Raw genomic sequence first — 17,742 nt, forward strand, 5'->3', positions numbered from 1 at the left:
TCCTCGTTGGCTCCTCAACCACTTGGAGAAGGAAGTTGTCCTCAATGCAATCCAAGAACCTCCTGGATTGCGTATGCCTGGCTGTGTTACTCATCCAACAGATGTCGGGGTGGCTGAAGTCGCCCATGAGGACCAGGATCTGTGAACGTGATGCCGCCCCTGTCTGTCTATAGAGGGCTTCATCTGCTCGGTCTTCTTGGTTGGGTGGCCTGTCGCAGACCCCCACTGTAATGTTCCCTGCTCCTGATTTCCCTTTAATCCTGACCCATAGGCTCTCAGTCAGCTCTTTATCCATCCCTAGGCTGAGCTCCATGCATTCCAGCCTCCTGAAGAGCCTGTAGCCTTCCATGCCAACACTCCAGTCGTAGGAGTCATCCCACCATGTTTCTATGATGCCAATGAGATCATAGCCTTGGAGGTGTGCACACGTCTCTAGCTCCTCCTGTTTATATACTGTATACATATCCAGTATGTATAGATGTCTGAAAATTATATCATACAAACTTTGTAATATCTTGAGTAAAGGCTGTTCAAATACAAAGATTAATCTTACAGAGAACTATAATAGATAGGAACAAAGTTCCCAGCTATTCTGAAAAGTAGGTGCTCTGGCATGGCCATAGTGTTAGTTAATTAAAATGCATTACATCCCAAAGAGTGATTCAAAGAGACAAACCCTTTTGTATGATTGATTTGAAAAGTCTTGCTGACAGTGTTGGTAGAAATAAATGATCCATCTAAGAATAAATAAATGAACAGAGTGAGAAAAATTCCTTGGTTTTACTGAAAAGTTAAAATAGGAGGAGGGAGCGTAATATAACGTGTGTGTGTGTATAGATAGGCATGAGAATATGAGTATGTATAGATTATACTTCTTTTTTTCCCTTAGGAGGGACATTGGAAAGTTAAAAAGTGTGAAGACACAACTTTCTACATTTGCAAAAAAGCAGGGGAATTTAATCGTGTGTCTCCTGAGCTGGAATCAAGTTGTCCAGAGGTAAGGGGGTTTGTGTTTTTTGGGGTTTTTTTAGAGCCTTACTGATAAAATTATATAGGAAACCTCAAAAAGTAGCTACGGAATTTATGGATGTAAATAGATAGATAATGTTAGTTTTTCAAATTAACAACATGCATGTTTTCCTAGGAAAAATCTCGTAGTTTGCCTTAAAAGTATGTAAACTAAATTTTAATGTAAGATTAAAAGCTTTCCCAAGGTGCCTTTCATGGCTCGTTGCGTTGTCAGTGGTTGTGACCCAAGTTCCTATTTCTTTCTAGATCAAAAGTGAAAACCCTTTTGTCCACCATCTGTGCAAATAATGGCTGTTATATGATGCCTCATCCCACACATGGTTTTCATACATTGAAATGGAATGTCAGGGTGAAAAACAATCAGTTTCATTGACACGGAGAGTGAACTCTTCCACTCGTACATTAGCATTCCTTTTACTTTCAAACAAAAATGGGAAGGAGCACAGCTATCTAAATAGGCCATTGCAACAGGTTTTCAGGCTTTTAGGCTCTGCATTCTGGTAGTAAAAAGTAATGTGTTAAAATATGATTTTATTTGCCGTCAGTTCCTTTTCACAATGTGAAAAGAACAAACTTGAAGACTTTTTGTTGTTAAAATTTTATTCAAAACTCTGAGAGAGTTTTGTGAACTTTTTGAATCAGGAAAATCTCTCTTCTCTGGCTGGCTTTATCTTTTAGCTCGTTGTCTTCCTTTTTTCATGTCTTGTCCTTTTTCTTGAGAAGTCAAGAAACACAACCAGTTCAGGGGAATTATAAGAAGGTTGAAGCTGAACTGTTTGGAGTTGGATGCAGTTTTTCCCCAGATGTACAGTGGTCAGATCCAGCGTTCTGGTCATACCATTATGGAGGCAGAAGTTACTGCTTGGTTCCAGCTTAACATTTCCAAAAGTTTAGGGTAACATCGTTTGTTTTATTTGGACCAATGTATTTCATCACTCAAGAATTCTGGGTGTTATTACTGTACGAAAGGTTTGTCACAGTCCTGACCATGTGAAAAATGTGCAGAGCATCAAGACTTCCAGTTGTAGTGAGGAGCTTGACAGCACTTCAACTTCTGGTACCTCACAGGATTGAGACTCAAGAGATTGTCACTGGTCGAAGGTAGTTTGGTCTGCTCTGGCAAACTTCCTACTCAGGATAAATTTCTGCCTGTTGATGTTTCATACCCTGTAAAAACATATGCTAAACCCTCTTATAGTCCCTTGGTTTCGATAGATCGTTTTCTTTCTAAAGTGAAAAAAGTTATATTTGTTTAATCAAAAGAAGTCAGTACTAAGCTTACTCAAAGCTACTTTTGATTTCAGACATTTTATCTTGACAACTTGCTTTCTTTTAACATTCAATGTGTATGTTGTTGCTAGTTATTGGCGTCATTTTCCAAGGCTAAGTCTTTATTTCATACAGATTTACCCTTTTTTTCCCATTTTTCTGTTGCTAACTTACCTTAAATGTACAGAATATCTATTGATGTTTCTCACATTTGATCTTCTGCTTCGTTAACCTCATACTGTCATTCGTATTGGATTGCTAGTAGGTTCTCAGGGAGTTTTGGCCTCAGGCAGTTGTTTGCTTTTCTAAAGCTTTATAGTCTTACACGTTATTACTGAGCTTTCATCTCATGTTGATTTTATGACTTGTGCGTCAGATGAACTAGCCTTTAACATTTTCTGTGGTTCTGCTGATCGCAGTTTTTGCAATATGTCTGTATCAAGTTACCAGAAATCTGAGCTCTTTTTTTTTCGTACACTCCTGTCATCCTAAGGCATAAAAAGCACTAAGTGCTTTCTTCCCTTAGCTCAACTGTTCTTTTTTCTTAGTCAGCAGGCTATTACTGAGAATAAATATTTTATTGCAAAGGTCAGATTCTCTGGGCAGTTTTCCCCAATACAGAGTTAATGGTTTTAAACACTTTCTTTCAACCGGCCTTTGAAACAGGTTGCGGAGCTGTCAGCTGCTTGATAATCGAGTTGGAGGTTTCTGTGTGCAGAGCTGACTGTATTTGTACTGGTGACTTTCTCCAGTCCTCTACACTTTAATTAGTGCATCAAAAGATAACAGTGTAGTACTAAATCGAGCATCTGTTTTTATTGTTGTTGTAACAAGAGAGAATTGTACTTCTAAGAAGAGAATTGCTATTAAGGCTACAGAACGTCGTTAAGAGCAGAAGGTCAGCTGCTCAGATTAAGGGTCCATTTGGCCTCTTGTTCTGCCTCCCACAGGTGGCTGCAAGTGCTGTTTGGGGAAGAGCAGGACAGGGCAAATACAGATAAAGCTTCCTGCAATTTTCTCTTCACCCCCAACCATTCAGGGGATTTCCTGAGCGTTTTAAGACTTGTGTATCTAACAGCCCGCATTGGGCATCCCCTCCAGGTGCTTGATGATTCCCCCTTGAACTCATGCAAACTCTTTGCATTCGTAACATTACTTAGTGAGGAGATCTATAAATCTACTACCCTTTGAATGAAAAAAAGCCACCTTCTTTCCATGTTGAACCTTCCTCCTGCTAGCTTAGCTTTGTTTGTCATCCCCAAGGTCTTGTACTGAAGTAGTTGCCCACCTTCATGGCACTCAACATTTTGTAGATCTGTGTCATACCCTCCCTAAGGCATCTCCTTTTGCCAGGCTGAAGAGTCGTGGCCTACTCATTTACTGCTTATGTGGAAGCAGCACCGTACTTTTTGTCATCTTTGATGCCCTTCTTTTCTAATATGTTTTTTTCTGAGATTGAGGGTCAGAACTCAAAAAAAAAAGTGGCAAAAAAGTGAATTCAAAAGGACAGAATGACCTTCTCTGTTCTTTCTCTCCTCACAATTCTTAAGGTTCAATTTGGCTTTTTGACTAAGCTGGTGTTTCATGGAACTTAACCATCATAACCTCCAAATCTTGTTCCTGGCTGGTGGGAGTGAGATAGCTCTCCCTCACTTCATACATGAAATTACTGGGGGATGCAGGAGGGATCCCCACGTGCATCACTTCATATTCATCTGTACAGAATGCCATCTGGCATTTCATTGACCAATTACTCAGCCTTTTAAGTTTGGAATTTCTCAATCTGTGCTTGCCCTCAATGAAAGCTTCCCGGCCTCTAGTTACTCCACAGTATTGTTATCTCTTTTTAAAGTAAAGATTAGTGTCAAATTACTTTCCTCCAGTCTTTAGGCACTGGGATGTCCCAGCTCATTGGTATGGAGATAGGGAAGATCCTAAACCTGGTTGTTTACTTCTGCTTGCAAAGCTGACATCTGAGCAATCCATGCGTGTCGTTCTGGTGAAACCACAGAAATTGATACCGCAGCTCCTTTTTGCTTCTGTGCTTTTGTGCTGTACAAAGGGCTGTGCCCAGCCATCTTCCAAGCATCCGAGGGGATGATAGTAAAAGGCAGCAGAGCTGTCAGCCGTCCTGACAGCAAACACACTCCTAACTAGAAGCTGAAATTTGCCTCCCCAGATTCAGCAGGGGTGAAGGATGTGCATAATGTTTGATTGCTGTCCTGAATAGCTCTGCAGCATCTTTATTGTACCTGAGGATGGAGAGCAGAAAAAGAGCTTATCCGTTTCCTTTTTTTTTCTCCTTTTGCTGTTAATGTCTCCATCAAGCGGTGTTTGATGGTGCCCGCCTGGGTGCTGTGCTTGCTCCCCGTTGTGCTGCTTTGTGAGCTCCCCTGCAAGCAGCACCTCCCTCAGGGAAGACGCAAAGCGAGACTGGCTGGTTCCCCTGTCTGTGTGTGTGTCCTGGTTTGAAGAACCTACAACAATTTATTGTCATTCAGACAATTATTCTATCACACGATGACCCCTCCCCGCCTGGGAAGGGGAGTTGGGGAAAAACAGGGAAACCGGAGGGTTGAAATATAAACAGATTTAATAGGATAAGACCAAGTAATTAACATTAGTAATACTGAAGAACCAGTATTGATCTGGATAGCAATATAAAATATATAAGGATTATACTCAGCCAATTCCATCAGTCGGAAGCTGTGCACTCCCAGCAGTGACAGCAAATGTAGGACACCGCAAGTACTACGGCTTTGGGAGGAAGGGAAGGGCTCAGGGGTCCGGCACCGGTGCAAGAAGTTCTCAAGATGGCAGCCATCAAGGGAGAGAGAGCACTTTGCAGCAAAGTTCCTAATTTATATTGAGTGTGACATTCATGGTATGAAATAATCCCGTTGGCCAGCTTGGGTCAAGTGCCCAGGTCTCGCTCCTCCTCATCTCTGCACCAGGCGAGCTCGAAAACACCGAGACCTTGAAACTGTAAATATTTTCACAAATTCAGACACTAGAATCTTCTAAAAGTGCAGTTTTCCCAAGCGCTAGAAAAGACTTTACTGAAAAGTAAAATTACCAAAAGATAAATTAGTCCTCCGTCGCTCAAACCAGGACAGTGTGGCTTCAAGTTTAGACAGAAATGGTTTTTTATCTCTTTATTCTCTTGATTATTTAAAACACTCAAGCAGGAAGACCAGGCAGGTATGCCCCATGAACTTACACAGGCAGAATTCACACCAGTCCTGGTAGCGTCTTCTGGACACCCAGAGGTGAAGAATAAGAAATAAAACATTAATAATAAGAAGAAATAAGGCAGGCTGACCACTGACTCAGTGTTCCGGCTCATCTGATAAACCACGAAAATGCGTCATTTTAATTCTGTATTATCGGAGTAGGATGATTGTTAAATTAATTTCATGTACTTGTTTATTTATTTGGAAGTTCTATTTGAAAATGAGAAAGGGAGCTGAGAAAAGGTAAATAACTAGAGTGCATTGCTGTGTGAAAGGCCAGCAAATTCTGGAATAAGTACTTCTGCTTACAGTTGAAAACAAAGGGCAGCTGTAATCCTTTCTTATAACAACTTAAGTGAAAGTGACAGTGTTTACCCTGCCCTTCAGGTATTAGATATCAGCAGTGGGTTACCACTAGTGGAATTCAACAAGTGCCACTCCGTGCTTCATGCAAAGAGATGGCTGTCTGAGGGGCCTGGTGTACCTCCCCAGAACTCAGTCAGTGAAACAATATTCAAAGTATAAAATTGAAACAGAAGTAGTGCGCGGGGAGAGTGCCTGAACTGTTGCCCACAGTTTTGTCATACCCATTAAAGATGTTACTGCGTGTGTGTGTGTGTGTTAAGCCAGTTTTTGCACGATTTAAGGATTTAAACTTTAAACCTTTGTTAAATTTACCCGTGTTTTCAGTGACCTTGAGGGTAACTACTCTTGAACCATGGTAGAAAGGAAAAGGGCTATAGGGTCGTCAGTGATGATCAGACAGAAGGTACAAAAGGGGATCAAGTTTTATAACAACTATATAATAACTAATAATCTATAAAATAATGTTCATTTCTTTTAAGGGATGGGAAAGACATGGTGGATATTGTTACAAAATCGACAGTACCCCTCGAAGTTTTGAACATGCTTCCAGTGGTTATTTCTGCCCATCTGCACTTGTATCAGTAACAAACAGGTAGTTAATCCTATTAGACAGCGTGAAGATACCTCTAACGAGCTATTCTAACTTTAGAAAGTGTTGCATGGCAAAAGAGAGGCGAGCGTAATTACTAACATTGCCTAAAATGAAAGGTGCATTTTGCTTTATTTTTTAATTGAAAATAAATTTAGTAAAAAGCAGTTGTTAGGCTAATAAACACTTATAGCAATGTGCACACATGCGAGCATGCAGGAATCTAAACAAGATGCTTTCTGCAGAGGTATGTAACATCTTTAAGAAACTTTATTAGTGTACTTGGAAACTATACTGAAAAATGAAAATATATTTAATTTTTGTAATCAAAATATATCAAATTATAATCCGAATCAATTAATGTTTTATAAATGTTTCTATTTACGTATGCATTTTACGTGTGTTCTCAGCAAATAAGGAGAGAGAGTAAATGTTTGAAAGCGTTTGAGGTCTGCCTTGCCTTGCTTTGTTCCTATTTACCTGTATTCCAGCTTCAGCAAAGGCTTTCTCCTCTGCAGATTTCCAGATGCTTGGGATTTCTCTGATTGCTTTGTGATATACCCTATATGTTGGATTCCCATTAAAGTTTATGACATACAGATAGATGCATTACATACATACTTTAACCTCCATGTGTTTATTGTAAAAAAAAACCCACCAAACAAAAAATATTAGGAGGAAATCTCCCCTCCCTTTAAAGGATGGGGGTAGTACTGTAGCCACCGGCAGTCAGATGAACGATAGCTAGAAATTTTAGGAAAACACAGGCCACCCCACGTAAGGATTTGCATCGATGGGAATTTGGCCTGCCGGGTGGTTTCAGGGTTGCGCACAATACCTACAGCGCTGTACTGCAGTACGGCGATAATCCTTATGGGGACAATATGGGACAAATTCTCGCAGCTGAGCATTCGCAGCTCAAAGGTCACAGAGAGCTGAGAGCACACTGCACAGGGCTGGAAGCACACCTTCTGTCTTTTTCTGCTTGTTTCTTTTTATTTGATTTTTGCTGGGTGTAGCCATCAGTGTTTATTGTGTTAGTTCCAATGTTGGAGTGGCAAAGGAAGCTAGTTGTTAGTTTAGCTTTTTTTTTTTCTTTTTTAATTACTGTTGAGGTTTGTTGTTCTGGTGTGAAAAATGCAAAAACTCTTCATCGTATTGGTCCTAAAATATTAATTAAAAAGTAGGCTGTAGAGGACAGAGAACTGATATAAAAAGAGAACATAGGGAGGAAATGAAAATAAAATAAAAGTCCTCACTCAGTCTTACAGATACATTCAGTTTTTTACATTAGTATGATTCTTATGGTATTTAGCCATTCTTTTCACAACGTGTGAAACCAAGAAGTTGTATAAGTCTTTATCAAACTGGGAATTTGCTGTATGTATTTTCGTAGGAAGCTGATTAAATGTTCTCATAAACTGAAGCATTTTTTGTATGGTGCTATACCAGTTATATCTGAATAAATTACATTTAAGTGAAAATGGGTTAATATATGCAACAATTATGACTTGAAAAAAGGTGTAAAGCTCTCAGGTAACTTCAATGAGGAAATGAAAGGAAAAAGTGATTCCTTCTGTAGTTAGGTCAGCTAGTGCTTTGAGCCCTTCAGCTCTGGTTTCTCGGTGCTGTTCTATGTGTCCGGCTCTAACAGGATACTTCTGTGCAAATCTTTTTCTTTTCTTTCTTCTGTAGCTTTTTCAGACCCCACTGTTTTTTCTCCTTCATACGAGGAGTTTCTTCTTTTTATCTCTGTGTCATTAATATATTCTGTCTTTATATCGTCTAGCATAAGCATTGAGCTCATAAAATCTTAATCTACTGTTTTTCCTATGTGCCCAAATGCTGAGGGGGGAAATAAGAAAAAGGGAAAAATTATGGTTTATACTACAGACTTGTGCCGGAAGTTCCCCACAGCATTCTATAAAGAAAATTAAGTACCTCTTACATATTCTCTTCTTGCATAATTTAAATATTTTCATGAGAGCTATTCAGTGAAATAGCAGTTGACCTGTTTTATTCTAATAAACCTTTTGTCTTGATTATTTTATCAAGGTTTGAACAAGCTTTTATCAACAGCATGATCCGTAGCGTGGTAAAATCTGAGAGAACTTACTTTTGGATAGGATTGCAAGACCTTAACAACACAGGAGAATACTTTTGGCTAAGTGCAGCGGGGAAGAATTGCTCCGTGAGCTACACAAACTGGAACCAGTACCAGCCACGTGAGTAATGAGCTAATAAATAAAGAAACGGCTCAGAGAGGGGCAATGTGCTCTCTTCCCCCTGCCACCACTGGCTTAGCAGTGACCGAAGAGTCCCGGTCCTTTCCTCCCTCCCTGGTCAAGAGAGCAGAGACATAAGTGTATGTTTTCTGTTGCCTATGTAACTTCCTACAATGGATTTGGTTAGATTAGTTGGGAATTGTGGAGAAGCTGGAGCTTCCTTCCCCACTTCCCACCTGGGCGCCTTTATTGCGGGCTCCCCAGTTGTGGCAGGATGTTGGACATCGCTCTGCCCTCCCCTCTGCGTGGCAGGGGGGGAATTAATATTTTCTCCATCATCTGTCGGGAAGACAAAGCAATATAAAAACTTGTGAGTTGAAGAGTTGGAGGTGAGCTCCTTTTCAGCAGCAGTCACTAGGAAAAGACTGAGTTGGGAAAAAAAAAAAATATTTTCTTTTTCTGTGGGATGTTTTTCATACATTTCTTTGTGGTCTTTGCAAGGAGGCCATCAGGGCTTTCCAGGAATCCCAGCAAAAGATCCCAGAGAAGTCATGAATTTTCTTCAGTAACAGTCACAGTTTGTAATTTTGCATTTTATATGAAAAGAGGGGAGATTTTGTCTTAGATACATTTCTGGCAATAAGAGCACTGCATGGACGTTTTTTCTATGTCCCCTTTAGTTTGCTGTTTCTTGATTTGCTTGCTTGATTTTGTTTGTTTAATATTAATCCAGAGGAAAATATTCCAAGAAAACAAAACTGAAAAAATCAATCACAGAATGGTAGGGGTTGGAAGGGACCTCAGGAGACCATCTAGTCCAACCCCCCTGCCAGGGCAGGGTCACCTACAGCAGGTTGCACAGGATGGCATCCAGGTGGGTTTTGAACGTCTCCGGAGTGGGAGACTCCACAACCTCTTTGGGCAGCCTGTTCCAGTGCTCTGCCGCCCTCAAAGGAAAGAAGTTTGTCACGGTTCATTTTACAAGCTCGGGTCAGCCAAGGCAGGCTTATAAAACGGTTGTTGCCCAGAGAATTTGCTACTTTTGGAAGTTCATCGAGGTTTTATCCAGAACCTGATGCCAATAAATCAGTCGCTTCACCAAAAAGCCACAAAATTCAAATGCTTTAGTCTGATACTTGACACTTACTTCCATGTCTAGGTCATTCTGGAGGATGCGTCGCTATGCGAGGGCAGCACCCCCTTGGTTATTGGGAGGTGAAAAGCTGTAAGAATTTCAAAGCAATGTCATTGTGCAAGCAAAAAATCAATTCTTATGAAGAACCTGAACTTACTTTTCAAAAACATTTGAGTTCCTGCTATTTTGGATGGGAGTCAGAAGCTAATCTACTCAACTGCTACAAGGTACACGACAAACTTGCTCTGAATTTTTCTGATTCTACATTGGCTTAGGAGTATGTTGTTCCTAAAATATTTTTTGTTAGTCATTATTTCTTTTACTCAACAAACAAAAATCAATTGTTACCATCCTTCACTGCATTTTAAAGCGAGTGAAAGTCTTAAGACTTGAATCAGAACTATACTTGGAATATACATGGCTTTATTGTAAGAAAACCTGCGAATAATATCTGATTTTTATGGGTTTCTGAAACAACTGCTGTCCAAAATCAACTACATTTATGGCAGTGTTTATTTTATTGCAGATATTTCACAATGAGAAAGTTCTGATGAGAAGAACATGGGATGAAGCAGAAGCGTTATGCCAAGATTTTGGAGCACATCTTGCTAGTTTTAGCCATATCTATGAAGAGACATTTTTAAACAATTTATTGTATACAATTTTTGATAGGTAAATATATTTTTTTTTACAGCAACAAGATTTATCTTAATCATATTAATATGTAAAAATAACCTATGATTTAGATTCTTCCATCCTCTTTACCTAGTGGCTAAAGAAGTCTCTACTCTTGACTAACATGAACTTAGAAATGGGTGAAAAGAAGTGTATTAGCAGCACTGTAATGCGATTCTTTTTGAAGATGATCTCTGTAGTAGATGTAGAGCAACTGTTAATGTCAAGGTGATGTTCTTGTGAGTTAGCATTCCCCATTGAAATGTAAGTTTGGCAATTTTAATCCTATTTTAACTGTTTTCATCTTTAAAGATATAATTTAGCATTTTAGTAGGAAAACCAGAGTTTACCTTAAGGATCCTAAAAAGGTTAAGAAATGAATTGCAGAATGATATATTGAATTCAAGAAGAAATTAATATGGGTATTCGCACTACTTAAAAAAATAATCTGTTTAATAGCTACGGAAAAAGTACGTGAGAAGTGTTATTTTCTTTGTTTCCCTCATAGGACAGAAGAAAGGCAGTTCTGGATTGGATTTAATAAAAGAAACCCACTTTCTGGAGGGACGTGGCAGTGGTCTGACAGAACACCTGTAACTATCTGTATACTACTTATTTCCATAACCTTTCAAGTCATATCTGAGCATAAGTTTACAAAAATAAGCCTTGTGAGCAAATGTTGGCCAGGAAAATTGTTTTTCGTGTCCACATACTTAGAGTAATTGTTACAATAGGATCAATAGTACACTACTATTAAAATAGCAGCCTGCGTAACTGCGAAAGGAATTTGGTAGGGTTGTAAAGGTTTGCAGATGTGTGCTTTCCTGCAAAGCACTTTGTGGTTAACCCAGGACCGGCTATGTGCAGAGTGAGCACATGCATGTGTATATATATACACACATACATTGGAAAGCTTTAGAGCTGTGCTTACGTGCTTTATTTGTTCTATGACTGTTAGGTTCGTGCCTGCATTCAGAGCTAAGTCTTTCCTTTATTAATACCACTTTTGATTTTGCATCCTTGAAGACGTTGGTGCCACATGCCACACTAATGGTTAGTACCTGGGATTTAAACATCAAACAACTCAAGAAGGGTGAGCTTTTAATATCCCATTAGTTTTCAGTCTTAAAGAACAGTGCCAGCTCTGCCAGCGTTATTTAAGTAATTTCAGAATGCGAGTGTAAAATTCAATCATGCAACATGTTGAACCAAAGCAAAGGCTGTTAGGTGTGGCTGACCACTGCTGATCACGTCAAAAAATTGTTAGGTTTCATAGCTATTCCATTATTTTCACAAAGAGGGAATCTGATACAAAATAGGAAATTTGGACAGGACACTGTGAGATTATGGACCCTATTTTTTGATTTTACCACCATAATTTAGGCGGTCCTTTAGTTGTTACTTACAATGTTCTTAACATACAAACATCTCAAAATCCTTCCTTTTTCTCCATAATGAGATTTCAAAATGCTTCACCTTGGATTGTCAGTGAAAGATAACGAATGTGCTGTTTTTCAGGTTGTATCTTCATTTTTGGAAAGCAAGTATGTTGAAGATGACTCAAGAAACTGCGGTGTGTTCAAAGTAAATAGAACGGTCTTTCCAGCACACTGCAATGAAAAGCGTGAATGGATATGCAAAATACCAAAAGGTGATATTTTAATTAACATATATTGTCTATTATACCCATTACTTGCAATTCAGGAGAGACAAGGACAAAAATATCTGAAAGCCTGCTTTTTAGCCACATCTGGAGTTCTCCTCATTGATCTTCTGCATGAAATCATGGCAAAGCTGTATGTGGCCGTTAGGGTTTGTTGGCCAGTTAACAGGTCTAATATGTCCAGTCAGTTTAAAAATGGATAGCAATGATTAGCAGTTAGTTAGCAGGAGTTAATCGAAGTCCTTATTTAGAAAGGTTACTAAAAATGTTGTTTAGTAAGTGTGGCAATTACTTTATTTTATTCCATGTTTAACTCCTTTTTTGTGTCCCTGAACGACAATAGCAATATTCTTCATTATTTTGGTTAAATCCTTACCATGTGGAGAATGCAATTTCAGTGAAATATCTCTTTTCATTCTTAATCAGCAATGTTTTAACTTATTTGTGTATTTTTGCAGGTGTTAAACCAAAGAATCCGAATTGGTACATATCCGGTATGAAAACATATTTTTTTTTCACATCTTGAAACTTTATCATTTGGAAATACAATTTAAACTATTAGTAAAAATAAAATAACTAAAATGTTCTAAATTAAAAATTTACATTAAGGAACTCTGTATGAACTTGTTGCTACAGGTCAAAACCTGCCACTCTCTTGTTTAGGAACACTGAAACGTCAGATAGTACTTAGGTTAGGTAAAGGAATGTCACCAGTAATACGCACAGGAGTTTGATAACCTCTCCATCACGTTAAAAGTGCCTTTTTGCAAAGGTTGGGCAACCCTGGTAACATTACTGCAGTACCACAAGATAGAATATAAACCCAAAATTTACTCATTGTTGTTTTTTTTTTCATCATTTCGTATGTCAAATATAGTTCTGCTGTTAGCTGTGGTATATTTGTCCATATGATGTGTGGCTGATGGTGGGTCAGGGGGGTCACAAAGAATGAGACTCGAAATGAGTTTTTACCCCTGCCCAGCACTGACTCTTTTGCTTGTTTTCTAGAACTGCCGTGGATGTATTATCAAGGAGCAGAATACCTTTTCCATGTCAGTCCTACAGATTGGGAAACTTATGAGTTTGTCTGTGGCTGGCTTCATAGTGGAATGGCAACAATAAATTCTTCTGCTGAACAAGCCTTTATTCAAAATAAAATTAAGAAGGTAATAAAAACGACCCCTTTGAAAAAATAAACCCTTAGGCAGTAACTGGTTATTTCCTGCTGCATCTTTTGGAATATCTGGCTGCCTGTTGCTCCAGGTAGAAAATGAAAGACCTATTACTTTAGAAATAATTCTCTTGCTGTCTTCGTTTCCCACATCCCTCCCTGAAGCCCTATTTAGCTAAAGAAGTCATTTCTGTATCTGCAGCATCAACTCTGCTAATGAGCAGGTCAATCAGTCTGCCTCACAAAACCCAAGAGGAGCAAAGATCAGCTTCCTATCCCAAAGTTATGAAAGTAATTAGCCATTAGTAATTATGAAAGTAATTAAGGAGAAAGGGTTGTTTCACATGGTGTACATCCTTCTCTGTTTCTTCTTCTTCCCCCACCCCTCCATGACCAACGGGACCCATCGTGGTTCCTCAGGTGCTCACACAGTGGTTCTGCATCCACCAGGATGTCTCCTGATCCCACACAGTTCCACAGTTCTGTTCCATTCCCATTCAGTAACTCGCAGCTGGTCATCAGGTAGCAATACCGAGAGACATTCCAGCGGGTATATTAGCATGATGTGGGCAATAAGTCCAGATGTTTGAAATGGTCATTATAGTTTAAATCTTCAACGTGATGATTTGAAAGTTTGCTCTTGGGGAGAGCTGGCCAAGAACAAAGAATTACCAATTTCTCTGCACCTTAATTAAATCTAGAACTCTAAACCACAGAGGTGGGTGCTTATGACCGTGGAAAATAGATTACCTTTTCCTCTGTGTACACCAGCTGCCAGCTTAGGCAACATTCCGTGTGTCCACACATTGGTATGATGTCTCCTGAATTAAACCCCTTTGTGACTATGGATATTTATATGGGAAAAAAGACATCTGCCTCGAAATTCCCTCCTCGGGATGAAAGCAGAATTTCTCTAGAACCACTCTGATCTGACAAAAAGATTTGAAGCTGAGAAATAGCTGCAGAAGCAGATGAATTCCTGAGAAACTGTCTGTTTTCTTTTAGATGTTCTCAGTAAAAGCAAAATAAGGAAAATACAAAAAAAAATAATTGAATAAAAACAATGTTTCTGCCTTACTGAGAGCAAAATTATACGGCTGTAATGTAAAGGGATATCATAGCATAATCTTAAAAAAGACAACTAGTGCTTGGTAGAAAAGCTCTTGACCCACACGAGTTTTGCTTGCACTGTGTACAGCCTTCTCTACTTTTAACTTATAATAGAAAGCGTAAGTAGAATTGTGTTATATTAAGATGGGGTTTTAAAGTTTTCAAGGAATTATGCATTGTTTCTATCTGCTATTTAAGTAATTTTGTATTAGAACATGATGAACTGGATGTAAACCAACAGTTCATGGCAGAAATAACTTAGAATGAAAGAGCAACGTAACTGGCTAGGCTGTCTTCTTCCATGTCTACCAGAGACTGTGTTGTGATGGAATTACTGCCTTAGCTAGAACTGAATGTTTATGACTAAAAAAATAATATAACTTCAAAAAAAAGATGCATTTTTCCGACTTAAGATCACTTCAAATGCTTCTCTAAAGTCCCGTTTACTTACAAGAGATCTTTTAAAAGCATTAAAATTAGTGGGTATTATGGCAGTTTGTGAGCATTCTGCAATGAAAAAGCCAAGTTTACTCCTTTGGCATTGGAAATCAGGTTAACTTCCTTGAATTTTTGTCTCAGAATATAACTTATGCAGGGATTTTAAAGCCTGCTGCCTTTGGCTAACCTTTCCCAGCATAGCCAGGTGTGTCCCGAAGTGATTGTAACCGGTTTCCTGTGGAAGCAGGAATAAGGATGGCAATCACTAAAATAATACTCAGCAGTCTGCATAGACTTTGCATGTGACATCAGAAAACTTGGTCAAAGTTTCTTAGCGTGGAACTTGAAATCACATTTTTCACTATTTCTTTAAAAACTGTAATGTCTAGGCTGAGTGCTGTGATTAGAGAACTAAACTCACGGGCTCGGCAATACCAAATCAGACAGCATTCCTGACTCTCTCTTTTTTTTTTTTTTTTGTCAGATATATCTATTTTCTTCATTTGATATTGCTCTATAAGCTGTAAGCTGGTGAAATCCTAACTACAACACAATACAGGCTGCAATTCAGTTCTTTCTGGGGAAGAAAAAGGGTTTCTCAGAGACAGGGTGGCTTTTCTAGTGTCCTGCCCATTCAGAACTTTTTTTCCCTTTGTTGGCTCTTTCCCAAAGACCCCAAAATTGAGACTATGGAGTGGCCAACCCTGAAAGTGAAGCCCATTCATAGTTTAAGGCAGAATCAAGTCAGCACAGCAATAAGAAGTGGCTGTTTGAATAACAGTATTTCTGTGACTTATCCACAATACTTCACCCTTTAGGACTGGAGGTCTAGAACCTTTCAGGAGAACAACAATCAGTCTGGAAAGCATCTCTAGGAATCTCTTGTATGAGCTGTGTGAAGTCAGTTCATAGAAAATATCTTGGAAGCATTAAGAATCAGCAGTATATTAATGCTAAAAGGAAATATTTGCTGTTGTCTGTTTTTAGTAGTTGGGAAAAACCAAATTCTAGCCTAAGACTACAGTCCTTTTCAAGCCAGATGGGCTGTAAATTCCTAAAACTGTAAATTCCTGGTTTACAGAAGATAGATCAGCAATCCAGTGCAAACTGGGGGCTAAATCATGTTCTACCTCCATGAATAACCTTACTGAAGTCACATAAATTTACACAGGCAGGATTTAGCACCTGTTCTTCCCATTGGAACCCAATGGAGCTTCTCTTCATCTGAATACAAACAGAGCCCGAGTTTAGGGGTTTATGAATGCTTTAATAGAGGGCAACAACGATTAAATGTATGGCAAAACATTTATTTTATTTTTTTTTTTATAGCTATCAAATAGTGATGTTCACTGGTGGATTGGATTACACGCAGAAAACCTCAGCGATGAATTTCGGTAAGAATACCTACACTTCAGCTGCTGTGAGTTGTACTTGGCATGCCCCATTTACAGGCTGCCATTCACTCTGATGGGCTAAAACAGTTTGATGACTGAGTGGGGTACTCAAGAGAGCTTCATTTCTCATGTAAATATCATTCAGCATATATTACCCTTAATTTATCTCCTTGTTACAGTATTTCTTCTAGAAGGGGTATAAAAGATACAAGCCAAAGACATGAACATCATCCTTGTTGTTGTTGGTTGTCTTTTTTTAAAGCTTAGTTAATAAAGGGGCACTTTCTACCCTGTAGCTGCTTACAAACACTTTTAATGGAGGTTGTATTTTTAGGTAAGGATAGGAAAAAGTGTAACTACCCTCTTAACATTTCTGCGCAGCTGGAGAGATGAGTCACCAGTAACATACCAGAACTGGAATGAAGGGAGGGAGAGAGATCCACAGAAACCAGGGAGAAGATGCGGCTTCATTTCATCACAGACAGGTTTATATTATATCTCCTTTTGTTGCAGGTGTTGTGATTTGATTCTGTTGTTGGCCAAAGGGGTTATAGTTTTTTTAACTGTTTTCAAAAAATGCAATCCATATTATGTGGTCCTGTAGTATGTAGTCCTGTTACATGGTTATAATTTGCAAAACTGCTTTTAGGGTTAAGAAAAGAGTATTAAAATATCATGAATATGCTCAGAGACTAGGTTATAGGATTTAAAAGTATATTAATAGTTCCAGTACTCTAATGGCAAAATATAGATTCCAGTGATACTGAGTCTTTAATTTTACTTAAGAATCTGTTATGTGGCACAGCAAAAATGTTAATGCATTGCTGGTTTTCACAGTCAGTTTTCTCATAACCAGATGAGCCAGATGGATGAACAATAATTTTTCCTACGTTTATAAACTGTTTTTCTATCAGCACACAACTTTAAATACTCAGGTTTCTAGTTTATTTTTGACCCCGTAGCCAATCTGCTGAGGGATTTTTTTGGTATCGTGGTTTTGGTGCTAGCCTTTGCACCACCGCATAGCTCTAAAGTTTGCTAGAGTAATAAAAAAAAAAAATTACAGTGCTGCTGGTTCCAGTGATTTCTGTCATCTCGCAGTCTCTGCTTTCTGAAGATCTTCAAATTATATGATAAAGTAAACATGTCAGGTTGCATGAAAAGAAAAAATGCCTGGCTTTGTATTTGTGTCTGAAAAAAATTAATGCAGTTGCACTCCTGTAATCCCAGCCTCCAGAGCCAAAACTGAAAAAATGTAAACCCTTCTTTTTTTCCCCACATAATCTTGGGGTTTTGATTCATGTCTTTCGAATGCTTGAGTTTTATGTTACTATTGTTAGTATCGGATAAAAGGAAGGGATGCCCATGCTCCCCCATCAGCTGGCCAGCAAATGGGAACTGGTCAACAACTTGCTGAGTGCACTGTGTTCCACTGAAAAATGTAT

The 17,742-nt window shown here is 38.8% G+C and overlaps 1 protein-coding gene across 1 annotated transcript in view; it reads left to right on the forward strand.

Moving 5' to 3' along the window:
- Positions 1 to 17,742, forward strand: part of PLA2R1 (phospholipase A2 receptor 1, 180kDa) — a 41,467-nt gene that overhangs the window by 11,946 nt on the left and 11,779 nt on the right. The window contains exons 8-18 of the mRNA XM_009894653.1: positions 890 to 997; positions 6,377 to 6,489; positions 8,542 to 8,711; positions 9,871 to 10,073; positions 10,373 to 10,518; positions 11,030 to 11,114; positions 12,040 to 12,172; positions 12,643 to 12,678; positions 13,193 to 13,350; positions 16,233 to 16,297; positions 16,679 to 16,782. Coding sequence (XP_009892955.1) covers positions 890 to 997; positions 6,377 to 6,489; positions 8,542 to 8,711; positions 9,871 to 10,073; positions 10,373 to 10,518; positions 11,030 to 11,114; positions 12,040 to 12,172; positions 12,643 to 12,678; positions 13,193 to 13,350; positions 16,233 to 16,297; positions 16,679 to 16,782 — 1,321 coding nt within the window. The remainder of the gene's footprint in view (positions 1 to 889; positions 998 to 6,376; positions 6,490 to 8,541; positions 8,712 to 9,870; positions 10,074 to 10,372; positions 10,519 to 11,029; positions 11,115 to 12,039; positions 12,173 to 12,642; positions 12,679 to 13,192; positions 13,351 to 16,232; positions 16,298 to 16,678; positions 16,783 to 17,742) is intronic.

Source organism: Charadrius vociferus, unplaced genomic scaffold (assembly GCF_000708025.1).
Source record: "Charadrius vociferus isolate BGI_N301 unplaced genomic scaffold, ASM70802v2 scaffold161, whole genome shotgun sequence".
Lineage (NCBI taxonomy): Eukaryota > Metazoa > Chordata > Aves > Charadriiformes > Charadriidae > Charadrius > Charadrius vociferus.